The sequence below is a fragment of the Mauremys mutica genome, chromosome 1 (genome assembly GCF_020497125.1).
Source record: "Mauremys mutica isolate MM-2020 ecotype Southern chromosome 1, ASM2049712v1, whole genome shotgun sequence".
NCBI lineage: Eukaryota > Metazoa > Chordata > Testudines > Geoemydidae > Mauremys > Mauremys mutica.
This window is the reverse complement of record NC_059072.1, coordinates 358,717,903-358,732,120: the sequence shown is the minus strand read 5'-3', so window position 1 is coordinate 358,732,120 and position 14,218 is coordinate 358,717,903. Positions and strand designations below refer to the sequence as shown.

Here is a 14,218-nt window from a genome sequence, read left to right as displayed (position 1 = left end):
TGACACCAAGCTGGGAGGGGTTGCCAGCACTTTGGAGGACAGGATTAGAATTGAAAATGACCTTGACAAATTAGAGAATTGGTCTCAAATCAACAAGATGAAATACAATAATGACAAGTGCAAAGTACTACACTTGGGAAGGAAAAATCAAATGCAGAGCTACAAACCGGGGACTAAGCGGCAAGGCGGCAGTACTGCTGAAAGGGATCCGAGTGGCTCACAGATTAAACATGAGCCAGCCATGTGATTCAGTTCTGAAACAAGCTAATATCATTCTGGGATGTATTAACAAGAGTGTCATATGTCAGACACGGGAGGTAACTGTCCCACTATCTGCAGCATCAGTGAGGTCTCAGCCAGCCTCCCGTATTCAGTACTGAGCACCAGGCTTTAAGAAAGATGTGGACAAACTGGAGACAGTCCAGAGGAAAGTACCAAAAATAATAAGCGGTTTAGAAACCCTGACCTATCAGAAAAGGTTAAAAAGCCTGGGCATGCTTCGTCTTGAGGAAAGAAGACTGAGGGGGAGACCTCAAATATGTGAATGGCTGTTATACAGAGGATGGTGATCAATTGTTCTCCATGTCCACTGTGTAAGACAAGAAGCGATGGCCTTCGTCTGCAGCAAGGGAGATTTAGCTTAGATATTAGGAAATCTTTCTAACTACAAGGATAGTTAAAGTCTGTAACAGGCTTTCAAGGGAAGCAGCAGAATCCCCATTATTGGAGGCTTTAAGAACAGGTTGAACAAACAACCTGACAGGGATGGTCTTGGTTTACTTGATCCTGCCTCAACGCCGGGGGAGGGTGGAGCGATGAACCAGAGGACCTCTTAAGGACCCTTCCAGCCCTACATTTCTATGGTTCTGTGCACTGAGCAACAGTCACATACTATTGTCAAGATGTTACATGGTATCTCCCCAAACCAGAGCTACGAAGCGCAACATGTGGCAACAGGGCTGGGGTCGAGTCCCTGCAAGCAAGGATTTCCTTATATTGCACTACGGCAGGCAAGCAAGATCAATCAGAAGGTGGTTCGCAGAAAGAAGAGATGGGAGCAGGCAGGAGCGAACAGCACACAGAGAGAGACGTTCTAGGTCTATGAGGCTGTAAATATCTGTGGATTTCATTCCCCAGCCTCAGGGAGGGAAGAATTTAGGACTAAAGAGACTGAAGTTCTCACCCCCTCTTTGGCCACCAGCAGCTGCTTCTCTGCATTCTGTTTCTTAATGTTGTAGTACTGGACCTCCACTTCGTGGGTCAGCTGGAGCCATTTCTGCAAGGCCTCTGGTGCAGCCCAGCTGCAGTGGGATTCAAGCTCCTTCTCTGCGTTCTTCAGCGCCATTCGGACCTGTAACAGAAACAGTCACAGCAGTAGCATTACAGGAAGGCGTAGGAGGGGGAGGGGGAGGGGGAGGGGGAGGGGGACCCTTTCATTCCAGTTAGAGCTCTCCAAGGCAGCCCCTTCATCGGATAGCTGCCTTCAGCCCCAACACTTGTAATGGCACCAAAAAGAAAAACGAATCTCCAGCAAGCCTAGTGTCACTCCTGGCTGTGGCTTAGGCTCAGTATAAGAGGGAGAATTCCTGTGCACTGAGCCAACGGGACAACTGTGCGACCAGGGCGGTAGGACAGCACCAGTCTCTTCCTTGGGGATCATCCTGCACGGGAGAAGTTGCTGCATGAGCAATTGGAGCAACCTACAGGACTTCCCTCCATTCTGCAGACTCGATCCCTTTCTGATTCGTTTTGCTCTACCGTTATCAGGAACTGGGCTGTGGTTGTCCCTTATCACTTCAGCTACCAGCTTGGTTTAGCAGAATGTTTATGCAATGCAGATCTGGTCCATCTCTCTAAGTCTGTGAAGATGGAGGGCCTGATTCTGATTTACACTGGTGTGAGGGAAAAGAGGAGTAATTACAGTTGATTTAGTGCAATAACACTGGACATGGATGTGAGGAGAACCAAGCCCAGAGTAAAGATATTCAGAGTGTTTATCTCCAAGCCCTGTAAATCTCTGTCCCCCTCCCTTCTGATCTGCAAGGTATGGGATTGCAGCTTTCCTTCACGCAAAGACATGCTAAGAACTCTGAGCAGGCAGCTGCCTCTTTTCAGTGCAGTGACTAAACCAAACACAACGGGCTTGTTAAAAAGAGACTTTCACACTGGAGCAAAAAGACAGAAACATTTAGACACAAAGTGTGCTGCCTGGTCAGTATAGTCACATGTCTCATCCGCAATTCCGCTCTCTGCAGTCCAGCCAAGACTCTTCCCCGGCCTGGACTTGAAGGAACGCCGAGTTCACAGGAGGATCAAAAACCCGGGGGTGGCAAGCACAGCGAAGGCACAAAACCCCTGGACAAATGCGTGGCTTGGGTCATCATTAACAAGAATGTACACATATTTAGTGCCTTTCATCAGATCTCAAAGTGCTCAAACAATGTCCATGAGGCATTAGCCTCGTTTTACAGATGGGGAAACTGAGGTACAAAGAGACTAAGTGGCTTACTCGGAATGACAGCAAGAGCGGGTCAGAAGCCAGAAGACCTAGCTCCCCACAGTGCATTCTAACCCCTAACTCACTGCACCTCTCAAACCTGCTTAGAAACACAGGTGGTTTTACTGTGTTTAAGGCTGTCTTTAAGGGGTAGATAGTGTGCTCTCTCTTTTACAGCACTAACACCAACCCTAAATGTTTTAAACAGGCCCCTTCGATGACTACACCACACTTATTCCACCCATTTAGGCCCCACCTACAGTACAAATACAGCTGTCTCCTGATTTGATATTCACACAGTTAAAGTTTACAGTGTGGGCAGAACCTAACCATGTCCCTGTAACTGGGACAACACCTTGGATTGTTAATAAAGGAGAATCACTTGCGTTCTCTCTGTTCACTCTGGCCCTGATCCAGCACCCTGTGACCTCAACGGGAGTCTGTCCACTGACTTTATTGGGGGTTGGAGCAGGTCCTGTCTAGGGTTCAGACCACATTAGCACCTTGCTAGCAAGAAGCATGTGTCAACATAGCTTTGGTGAACACCCTTTCTTTTTCCAGGATAGACAGCTGCACACCGGACTGAGAATGTAAATGTTTAAAGGAATCTCTCAGTAAACCCAGATCAGTTTCCTTTACCGTGTTAACTAACTCAGCTCCATTTAAACTGCATTTGGCTTGAGCATTATTTCTAGCCAAGGGCATCACACTACACTCAGACATTTGAAATTTCATATTCTGTCTGTCAGCACATTTGCCAGTCCATCTAGAGCAGTGAATTTCACGTTTTTTAGGCTGTGAACTCCTTACCAAATAAAGTAGTCTACAGCGTACCCCCATGTGAGATAGGGTCATAATATACTTTATGATTAGATTGCCACGTCTTACCAAACAAACTGTGTTGTCTGCCATTACAGGATTTTTCTTGCGTACCCCCTGACAAGAGCTCACATACCCCCGTTTGAAAACCACTGGTCTAGAGGGACTTATAAAGCAGCCACATTCCAGAGTTAACTACCCACCATTTTACTACTGTCTGCAATTTTAATAAATTTTAAACGTAATTTACCTAAATTGTTCATAGAAATACAGGGACAGCATCATAATCTTCATGATGGACTGAACTCTCCATACCAATCTCAACTTCCACTGATCTGATCTCCTACCATACATGGAGTTCTGTCCTCTCTAATCCGTCTAGGTTCTGACTCCACACTCAACCCCCTGGTATCTGAGTGCCTGGGAGTGCTGAGCACAGAGGCAGAGCAGAACCGTCGAGATGAACCACTTGGATCTGAGACTGGACATTTGCTCAAAATGTTTATGAACAGCAGGGTTCACATGGAAACAAAAAACTCTGGTTTGAGAAACTGAACAGGAAAGTAGCAGCGTAAAATGACAGTAAAGGGACCAATACATAAGGGGGGGAATGGGCTCTGGAAAGACTGAAGCACGAGCAGGGTTTATAATCTGGGTCGGGTTTGACATCACTGGAAGGGGTCAGTGTGTAAACTCTAGTACAGACGAGCCCACCTCACTAAGGCATGGCTAACTTTGCTCTCCAGTAGGAGCCTCCAACACGGTCTTTAAAAAACTAGATCATCTTCTTAGCAGCATCAACTGGTGCAAGAGCAGCTCAGATTTCAGGATTCGCAGGGACCCAAAAGTATCAGACTTTGACAGGTTGCCTTTGGCTTGTACAGTCAGTGGGAGTGGCTAGTGAATTACTTCTGTGGCCTTTAGTTCATTTCAGTGGTGATTGTGTTACATCACACAGTGCACGCTGGGTGGATAAAGCCATTACTCACCCACTCAATGAATCCCACAGGAAGGCCTCTAAGAAACAACAGATTGGTTAAGTCACCGCTGGCTTCAGCTTTCATTACAAATTTAAAGAGGCGGGAAGGGGGCAATGGGTGTGACTTGACACACACACAATGTAAACAATACATCTTGTATTTACATGACAACACGTGGGTGGCTGTGCTAGACTGTAGCGTATTTTAAGGTGTATTTGTGTGCGATAGCCTAAACAGGAAACTACTGTCTTGGGAAACTGTATGTAAATACTCAGCTCTGGCAGCAGGTGTTTAAGTTGCTTGGAGGCTCTTAGGGGAAGAGGGGGATGGGGGCATTGCAGAAGCAGTTTAGAATTAATTTAATTGCTGCCTCAAGTTCTCCTAAAACACAGTACGTAAAGTGCCGTACAAAGGGGAAGGGGCCGGCCCTCTGGCTGGGTCTCAACACAGAAAGATCAGAGGTATGGATCAAACTCCATACCTTCCCTTCGGGGACAGCAGAGGCTGTGGAGTGAGGGGCAGCACATTCAGCACTGGAAGTGTCTCTTGTGTTGCTCTCCAGGGATCCCCTCTGCATAGCGCCGCACGGATGAGCCCCATGAGAAGGTGCCTTTGGGGGAAAAGTATTATCTGAGGAAGTGGCAGAGATAGTTGGATCTCTCCTATCCCTAAGGTCAACTGGGAGAACGGTGGCAACAGGGCACACTAAGGAGAGGCTAGCTGTGTTTCCCAGGGGGATGCAGCAATGGCCATACAGCGTGTGGGTGTCCCGCCCCCCGTTTCTGCTTGTACGTATGGTATGCAATGCTTGCCTGCTCCAGCTCCTGCTCCGCGTACTTCTGTCTGCTCAGCTCGTTCTCCGTCCCCTCGCGCAGCTCCCGCAGCCGGTGTGCCTCTTGCTTGGCGATGCTGATCTCGTCTTGGAGCTTCTTCTCCAGATGCACCTTCTCCACTTCCACCGTGCGGTGTTCCTCCTGGGCCTTCTGCAGCCTAATGCACACAGGCACATGGAACTGCTAGTGCACGCAGGGCTGTGTCCCCCTGGGCGAAGGAGCCCACTAAGCAATTACTGCATGACTAGCTGCACACTTGAGAAGACATACAAGGCCAAACTCTGCTCTCACCTGCACTGGGGTAAACCCAGAGAAACTCCACGGATAACAGTGGAGAGATGTTGCTGTAAATCCAGAGGGAAAGCACAATTCAGCACAGAGTCTCTGTGGCACTGAAACGCCAACATTAAGAAAACTCAAGGAAAAGTTTGCCATGAAACGAAATGACCAACTTCAGATGTTCAGCCACGTTCATTTTTTAAATACCAGAAGAACACAAGCCACAGTCTGATGTAATGCACTGCAAACTCATTTGAGTCTTCTGCGCATTCACAGAAACCCAGAAACAAAGGCCTTCACCATTATGGAAATGGATATAATCTATATCACTCTACTCCAAGGAGGTAAATACTTGAGTTTTAATGGGCCTCGGGATGTGGCTGTGCACATGTATATTTGCATATGAGATCTGCCAACATACTCCATTTCCCACTGGATCCAATTCAGACACACCCTCCTCCCAGGAGTGGTTAATTTTCTCCAACATGGGATTAAATCAGTATTGATTTTGCACGGATGCAAGAGAAAATTACAGATTATTTACCCTTGGGTCAGGGAAACTGATGCTGGCGAATCCCAGGATTTTCAAGGACCCAACACTGCTCTGTTCAATAGCTTTCTGGGTACCCTCGCTCAGCCTGCTGGGTCAGGCTTTTTACTGCATTTTCATTTGCTTCCAAGCCTCTGCTGCTACCTCCCTCTGACACAGCCCCCTGGCGCTGCAGCCTCCTGAGTGCACTGAGGAAGAATTAAGCTACAGAGGAAGAAAACGTGAGCTGCAAAGCAGGAGAGGATGCACTAGGACAAATTCTACCTGACTCACTCCAACTGGCCTGTACAAAGAACAAGATCACTGGGGGAGGGATAGCTCAGTGGTTTGAGCATTGGCCTACTAAACTCAGGGTTGTGAGTTCAATCCTTAAGGGGGCCATTTAGGGATCTGGGGCAAAAATCTGTCAGGGATGATACTTGGTCCTGCTGTGAAGGCAGGGGACTGGACTTGATGACCTTTCAAGGTCCCTTTCAGCTCTATGAGATAGGTATATCTCCATATAAAAAAAATTCTAGTGTTTATCACCAAAACCACTTCAAATTCCAAGTGTTAGTTATTCTTTAAAATAAACTAAGTACAATGATCATTTCTAACAGGTAGACTGACTGCTCATTTTAAGACAATGTTTCTGCAGCATTTATTCAGTTGAAGTGTGTGTGTTTGTGGGCAGGGTTCACTTTATCATTTAGGCTACAAATGATAGTACCTTCCTGGGGAGAAAACACTGGGTACTAGAGCATTCTTTAATCTAGTGGAGAAAAACAGAACAAGAACCAATGCTGGAAGCTGTGCCAGACATATTCAACTTAGCAATAAGCAGGGCTTAATTTGTGCCAGTCCCGAGCCCCGGCACCTCTGGGCTTGCTGCATCAGTTATGAAAGTAAAAAAAATTGCTTGAGCCCTCAGCATCTAATTAAGCACTGGCAATAAGGCACACTTTTTTAACAGGGTGATTAACCACTGGAACAAACTACCAACGGAAGTGGTGAATTCTCCATCTTTTGATGCCTTTCTAGAAGATGCTTTAGTCAAACACACATTATTGGGCTCAATGCCGGGGTAACTGGATGAAATTCTATGGTCTGTGGTGTCCAGGAGGTCAGACTAAATGATCTAATGGTCCCTTCTGGCCTTAAACTCTGAGCTGTTTTCCTCTCTTCTCCAGAGATCCTGTGCTACAGTAGAAGGTAAATCAATAATAGCCGGACACAACAGAGTGTTTAAATAGTAGAGACCTTCTGACCCAGAGTGTATTGTGAGGACGTTTTTGTCCCTTGTCCTTGCAGGTCAGGTTACGGTCCCAACTTAAACAAACCCATCCTTTCTATTTATACTCCAGGTTCTGGTCAGTCAGTTTCCTTTTTAGGATTTGTTGGAGTTTTAGGATAACTTCAGTATGGTTTAGTAGTTACGAGGATACAAGCTTTCTGAGGTCAGGCAGGCATAAACTGAGCCAATGAAACCATTACTGGGCTTAAGCGTAAAGATTCAATGACTGGCTACGAAAATAGCTATAGACCAGGCTGCGGAAGACTTTTAAAAACTAAACTGCAAGATGAATCATCCCAGCTAAAAGCAAAAGCATTTCCCGTCACCAAATCTCTGCTTATTCAGGGTCTCCAACCCCCAAAATGGAATAACAGCCCAGTTTCTGATTATTTACCCACCTGTCCAAACCAAAAGCAGGGAAAGGACTGTGAGATATGTGCAGCACAGCGGCTCTGAGGTGCCCCAGGAACAAACTGCAATCAAAGGCAAGCGCTGGCTGGCAGGTTTCCTTTGGATGTACTGGGAGTAATCAAGACCCTCTGAGGAGGGATGGCAAGGAAAACCTCCAGCCCCAAGAAGAGGGACTGTTTGCGGGAAGCAACTTGTGCGAACAAACCAGACGCCAGGAGGGCTGACTTTTGTTAAAGCTCGAAGAGGGATCGGGAAGCAGAACTTGCCTGCACAAGACTTTGCTTCTATGCACAAGACTTTGCTTCTATGCACAAGACTTTGTGAAACGCCTGGTTCATGGGCCCACAAGTGACCATTCAGATACAAACAAACAAAATGAGGTGAAGCCGATCCTTATCGCAGAATTCTGCTCTGTGTAATATACACATTTAGACTGCTCTCTTCGAGACCGTGTACAAAACTAAAGGACTGCATGTGCCTTCTGTTTACTTCACAGCCCAGATTTAAAAAATGGGAAGAATGTTAAAGACGCATTTCGAAACATTACTATGCACAAATGAAACCCATGTTTTGGGAGCAGAGGCTAGAGGGGAGCAGTCCACTGCTCCACTTAAGAGTGCAATTCACTGAGAACAGTGTAAACACAAGTCTCCTCACGGTGTAGAGATGGCAATTCAAAACTGGACTTTCTTCAGCCATTTTGTTGGCTGTGCTGCTGGACAAGGGTTTATTTTCAATTTACAGTTCTGCTGAGAGAAACAAAATGTTTTCAGTCCTAATTTTAAAAGAATCCTATGGAGATGTTCCAAGTTTAGAGATAAGCCCACGCTCTCTGCCCTCCATGGATCATAGCTCCATCACTTCCATACTAGGCTTGTTAACACTCCACACACATTAGAATACCCTCTGTTTAAAGGGGAAATGTCTCGGTGGTGTGCGTGTCATGGGGGGAGGGGGAAAGAGGAATTAATCCTTAAGATCCTTAAGATTTCTCTTGAATGCCCTAGTCAGACTTCTTCTGTTCCCCACCCTTTTATTATTCATGTTTCATGAAAACGACAGTCCATCATTTCCTCTGTTGCTCACCAGAGACAACAACAAACTTTCCCCTGCATGTTCTCAGTCAGTGTGACTGGATTCACACACACACAGTTTTACACTGGTGGAGCTCCACTGAGTTCAGTGGAGTTATTCTGAATTTACACTGATGTAAGTGCAAGCAATTTGGAAGACTTCCTGGGAACAGTCTCCATTAAGGGATATCCTGTAAATGTTCTAGATTAGAACAGAATTTGGCTTGCTGGATCAACCTTTCCTGCTCTAGGTATCTCAACGGCCCTCACAAAGTTCTAAGCGAGGCAAAGGAGTAGCCATTTGACAGGCCGTGGAAAAGATATTATGTACTCAGCACCTGGGACAGACACCTGTTTCAGTGCGACTCGCATTGTTTGTCTGGAACCCAGATTATTCACAATTTTTCAAAGAGAACCATGAAAGGACTTCCATTTGGACCACTGAAAGACGTCTTGTACAGAGCATTCTCTATCACTGTAGCACCTCGCAGACTAATAAATGTATCCTCTCAGCAGCATGTGAGGTAGGGAAGTGTTATTCCTTTTTTACAGAAGGGGACTGAGTCTACCCTGGGCAAGTCAGTTTGCACAAGGTCACTAGGGAGTCTGTGGCCGAGCCAGGAAATGATCACTCCCCTCCTTCCTTCCAGGTCAGTGCTCTATCCACAGACAATCCTTCCTACCCTAATGCTCTGCAGAATTGTCAGGAGGAGCTTTTAGCCGTGCCTGGCATGTGCGGTTTCAGGTTTCTTCCTGTTTGGCTTTAGGTAACATTAGCTAATGTTCACCGACACATCTCCTGGTTTATGTTGTCCTATCTTCACTGGCAGATCCCAAGGTCATGTCTTACACCGCACCGTTAGTATTTAGGCCCAATGCCTACAGGGTAACTTACTCTTGAATCCCCAGCATAAACTCAGCAGTTATCTCCAGGTCCTACCTAAAAGCATACACTGAAAGGTACTGTAGCGGGTTGGTTACCTGCTCCTGCCCTGAGGAGTTTAAAAAGCGGCCTGGCAGGGCTTGAGAGCTGCAGCTTTAAAAGCTGGGCTGATTGGGGAAGTGGCCGCAGCTGGGCCACACCCCAATCAGGCCACAGCTGGCCCCTATAAAAGGCTGTGAGCCAGGAGCCCAGGCAGTCTTCCTCTGCCTGTAGAGGGCGAAGGGCCTAGCTGCAGGGAGCTAGATACAGGGTACCTGGGTGAAGCAGGGCTGGGGAAGGCAGAGGAGCTGGGGAGCTCCTGCCTGGAAAGCCCCAGGCTGCGGCCTAGTATTAGGCCAAGAGGTACGTTGCAGGGGCAGCCCAGGGGTAGGCAAAGGCAGCAGGTTCAAACCCCTTTGCCGATGATGAATGGCTTATACTGCAGTCTGCCTCGGGGAACGAGGGCTAGATGGAGACTGGGCAGTAGCCAATACTGAGGCAAAGTGGGGATGGTGGGGTGGGGATTCCCCTGGGAGGGGGAGACCCAGTTAAAGGGGCACCGGGGTCCTGGAAGGGACACGGGGGCCAGTAGCTGGAAGGCGGATCACTGGCCTGCAGAGGGCGCTCCGGATGCAGGAATGAGCTAATTCCCGAGGACGACCAGCAGGAGGCGCCGCAGGGGTGAGTCCACCCATCTACAGGTACAGAGTAAAATTCGGACGCTCTCCACAGTAATTATCTCAATGGGCAGTCAGCCTTCAACTAGGAAATCCTAATGGTTTCTCACTTTAGCAAATCCTTTTTCTTTGGGGAATTGCCAATCTGGCAATGGTAAAATTATACACAACTCTGAAATGATTTGTTGCTCAGAACTGGCTGCCTCAAAGACATACAGTAAATGTAGTTTTTTCCCTCTCTTCATGTCAGGAACAAAGCAGATCATATGTGTGTGTCACCGAGAAGGGAAGGCCGGGACTTTGGCACCATCATCTTGACACACATCTTTCCTTTCAGGTGAATGCCAACTAATGTCATCACACAGAGCTACTTAACAGAAGAAAGTTCTCACAAACACAACATCCATGAGCAGGGCTACTCTCTACCAGCTGTTCTGACAGGATAGGTGAGGAACCAGGCTCCAGTACTGAGTGTGTATATGGCACTGATTCCAATGGCTGAAGTGTTTGTAAAAATCTTCACGGTAGGTTTACATTCTTGAGATGCTGGCACATGTACAGGCAACTTTTCATGCTAGCTAGCGCACACACAATTGGAATACAAGTGTGCCCCCACTGCAGTCATTGGGAGTTTAGCCATCGACTTCTATGGCAGCCAGACTGGACTCTTTATCTTTGAAAATGATCTTCAAGAGATAAGTAAAAATAATTAGAGCCAAAATCTACCAGGCTCTGTTAAAAATGGTGATTTCAGCAAAAAATGAACCTTTTTTAAAAAAGAAAATGAGATTGTCAGTAGTAGCCCTTTGTCCATAAATAGGACCTGTCGCAGCCGTTACACATGTAAGTAGCCACATTGAGGTCAATGCCATTACTCATGTGAGTAAAAGTTGCATTCTTCAGCCCACAGTATTTTGTCAAAGAAGAAATGAAACATTTTTATGATGAACAAGAGACAGTTCAGCTGCTTATGTTTAATGTTCCAGTACTGAATTTTCTAACTTTTTTTTGTGCTTCCTAGTAAACAACTCATGAGATCTGGATAACCCTGTAGTGCCTGGGAAGCAGTGGCTCCTCCAGATTCTTCAGAGGAAGAATCCATGAGGAAATTTGGCCAAATTCCTCTCCTGAACCATTTCCAGAATATTGATGTGTTTCACCCTCTCTCTTGGCTAATATGAAGATGCAACCTTAGTCAGTCCAGATGGTGGATTCTGAATCTGTGACCCTCAGATTACTTAACATTCTTTTTGAAAGGCCCTTTCTTCTTGTAGGAACAGGTCTATTTTGTGATTTTAAAAGGAAAGCAAAAGAATTCTGGTTTCTTTCAATATAATTTGGAATGACACAAAGGAACAATTGCTGACCGGCTTCACTGCTGTAGCACAGGAAAGTATGACGCATCAGTAGCAAGTTCCCATTTCAAGTAAGACAATAGGCTCAAACACAAGGGTGTCAAGCCCCTGTCAACTACAGCAGGGGCATCCAAGTCATGTGAGGTAAGAATCCGAGTGCTTGCAGTTGTTAATTATCAAAGTACGAAAGTTCTAGTTAGAATATGATGGATGGGGGGGAGGGAGAGGTCCTTCATATTTAACCGTCTCAAAGTCAGCACAACTGATTTGGTGAAAACGATCCTACAAAATTCATTCTCTTTCTAAAAATTACAGCTCAACCGAAATTTGAGAACAACTTGACCAACCAACAAAAGGGAATTAAGGTGGAAATCAGCATTAAGCCTTAACTATTATCTGCGCTGCTCAAGTCCACTAAAAATACATGAGATGCTTGTGCCTCATGCTGCCAATTCAGCATAGTGACTTTACACGACAGCAGCAGGCTTTATAATAGCATATGAGGCTAGTTTTAACTATTCTAGTCTTGATGGGGCACATCCCAAGTACATCTAACCAGTGCACATTGTGCAGGGAGTGGCAAGGGTGAGGTTATGTCCAAATTTCTTAACCAGCTGACCAAATGCATTCAAAGACTGTGCAGCCACATCAGTAATGCCAACTGGGTAACAGGTTTGCTATGATGACCTAAGCAGTCAGGTACTTATGGCTGACACCCTCACAGAAGAAGAGGCTGACTGCTACTGGCTTAATTCAAACTAGCAGTGGAGACTTAACCACCCACCTCCAGACAAAGCTTAAGTAGGACCCACCTTTCTTGAAGGTCGTGTAGACTCTGCTCAGCTCTATGAAGCCCTTCTAGGTCTTTCATCATCCTCTTCACGTGCTCCTTTGAGTAGCGGTTTTGGATGTAGGCAAACCAGCAGCCACCCACTCCAATGACAATGGACACCACCAACATGAAATCCTTTAGGTGGTTATGACGAGTTACTGGGAAAAAAGAGTTGCAAATAGATAGTTTAATTCAAAGACAGAAATATGATGATCTGCTTTGCAATGTTTTCTTTGGACCACAAGGAAAAAATTAACAGCACTAGAAAGAATTATGGACAAAGGCTACGTCTTCACTATCCGCCGTATCGGCGGGTAGCAATCGATTTCTCGGGGATCGATGTATCGCATCTCATCTAGACGCGATATATTGATCCCCGAATGAGCTCCTGTCGACTCCAGAACTCCACCAACCCGAACGGCGGTAGCGGAGTCGACATGGGGAGACGCGGACGTCGATCCCGCACCGTGAGGACGGTAGGTAATTCGATATAAGATACTTCAGCTACGTTATTCACGTAGCTGAAGTTGCGTATCTTAGATCGATTTCCCCCCGTAGTGTAGACCAGCCCTTAGAAACACAGCAGGCAAGAAGGACTGATGCCCACCCATACCTACAAATCCCCTTGAAATCACCAGAAAACACACCTATCTTCCTTAACAAACGACCCCAAACCAATGCTGGAGAGAAGGCTCAGACACTACGGTGACGGGCATGGTATAAGAACCCTTAATTTAACGGTGTAACGCTCTGTACCTTGGGAGAACACTCAGCACCCCCATGTTCATCCTTGTAAAATGATTGTGTGGTATCCAGTGCAAAGTTTGTCATGTTGGGTGTCTTCGGAAGGCTCATGATGCACTGAGCATGGTTGTTATAGTGATGTTACAGGTTGTAATTTCATGTATATAGTTATGAGGCTGAAAATGTATCCTTATGGCTTAAAATAAGCCCAGGCGAAAACTCTCCAGGAGCAGAGGGCCAGTTCACACTTCAACAGGGCGTGTATGGGACGAACCCAGCCCAGCCTCACAGGAACAAAGGACACTTCCCTAGGCAGCAACAAAAGGATCTGTTGGACTCTCAAGTGGGTCACCCCCCTTCCTTTGGTCAAATTTGGAACTGCGATGAGGTAATGCTCACCTGACTCTGAAGGGGGGGGGCAAAGCCAAGAGGGAAGAAAGAACATGATAAAAGGGAGAGATGTTTGCCAGGCTCTTCCTCTCTCTTCCACCTGCATCTACAGACACCACCACCAAGCAACTGAAGCGCTGATCAAAGAGGAGAGCCTGGCTGAAGAGCAACCAGCCAGCCTGTGGTGAGAAGGATCTAAGGCCTGGTCTACACTGGGGGGTGTGTCGAACTAAGGTACGCAAGTTCAGCTATGCGAATAGCGTAGCTGAACTCGAACTACCTTAGTTCGAACTACTCACCCGTCCAGACGCCGCGGGATTGAAGTCCGCGGCTCCCCCGTCGACTCCGCCACCGCTGTTCGCGGTGGTGGAGTTCCGGAGTCGACGGGAGCGCGTTCAGAGTTCGAACTATCGCGTCTAGATTAGATGCGATAGTTCGAACTCCGAGAAGTCGAACTCTACGTGTCGACCCGGCAGGTAAGTATAGACCTACCCTAAGTTTGTAAGGACATTGAAAGTGTTAAGATCAGCTTGGAATTCACTTTGCTTTTATCTCATTTGACCAAATCTGACTTGTTATGCTT

The 14,218-nt window shown here is 46.6% G+C and overlaps 1 protein-coding gene across 4 annotated transcripts in view; it reads right to left on the bottom strand.

Annotated features, from left to right (window-relative positions):
- STIM1 (stromal interaction molecule 1) overlaps positions 1-14,218 on the bottom strand; it is a 173,770-nt gene that overhangs the window by 17,610 nt on the left and 141,942 nt on the right. For all 4 annotated transcript variants that reach the window (XM_045023808.1, XM_045023819.1, XM_045023826.1 and 1 more), the window contains 3 exons: positions 12,482-12,659; positions 5,109-5,286; positions 1,184-1,351 (listed from right to left, as the gene is read on the bottom strand). In XM_045023808.1, coding sequence (XP_044879743.1) covers positions 1,184-1,351; positions 5,109-5,286; positions 12,482-12,659 — 524 coding nt within the window. The remainder of the gene's footprint in view (positions 1-1,183; positions 1,352-5,108; positions 5,287-12,481; positions 12,660-14,218) is intronic.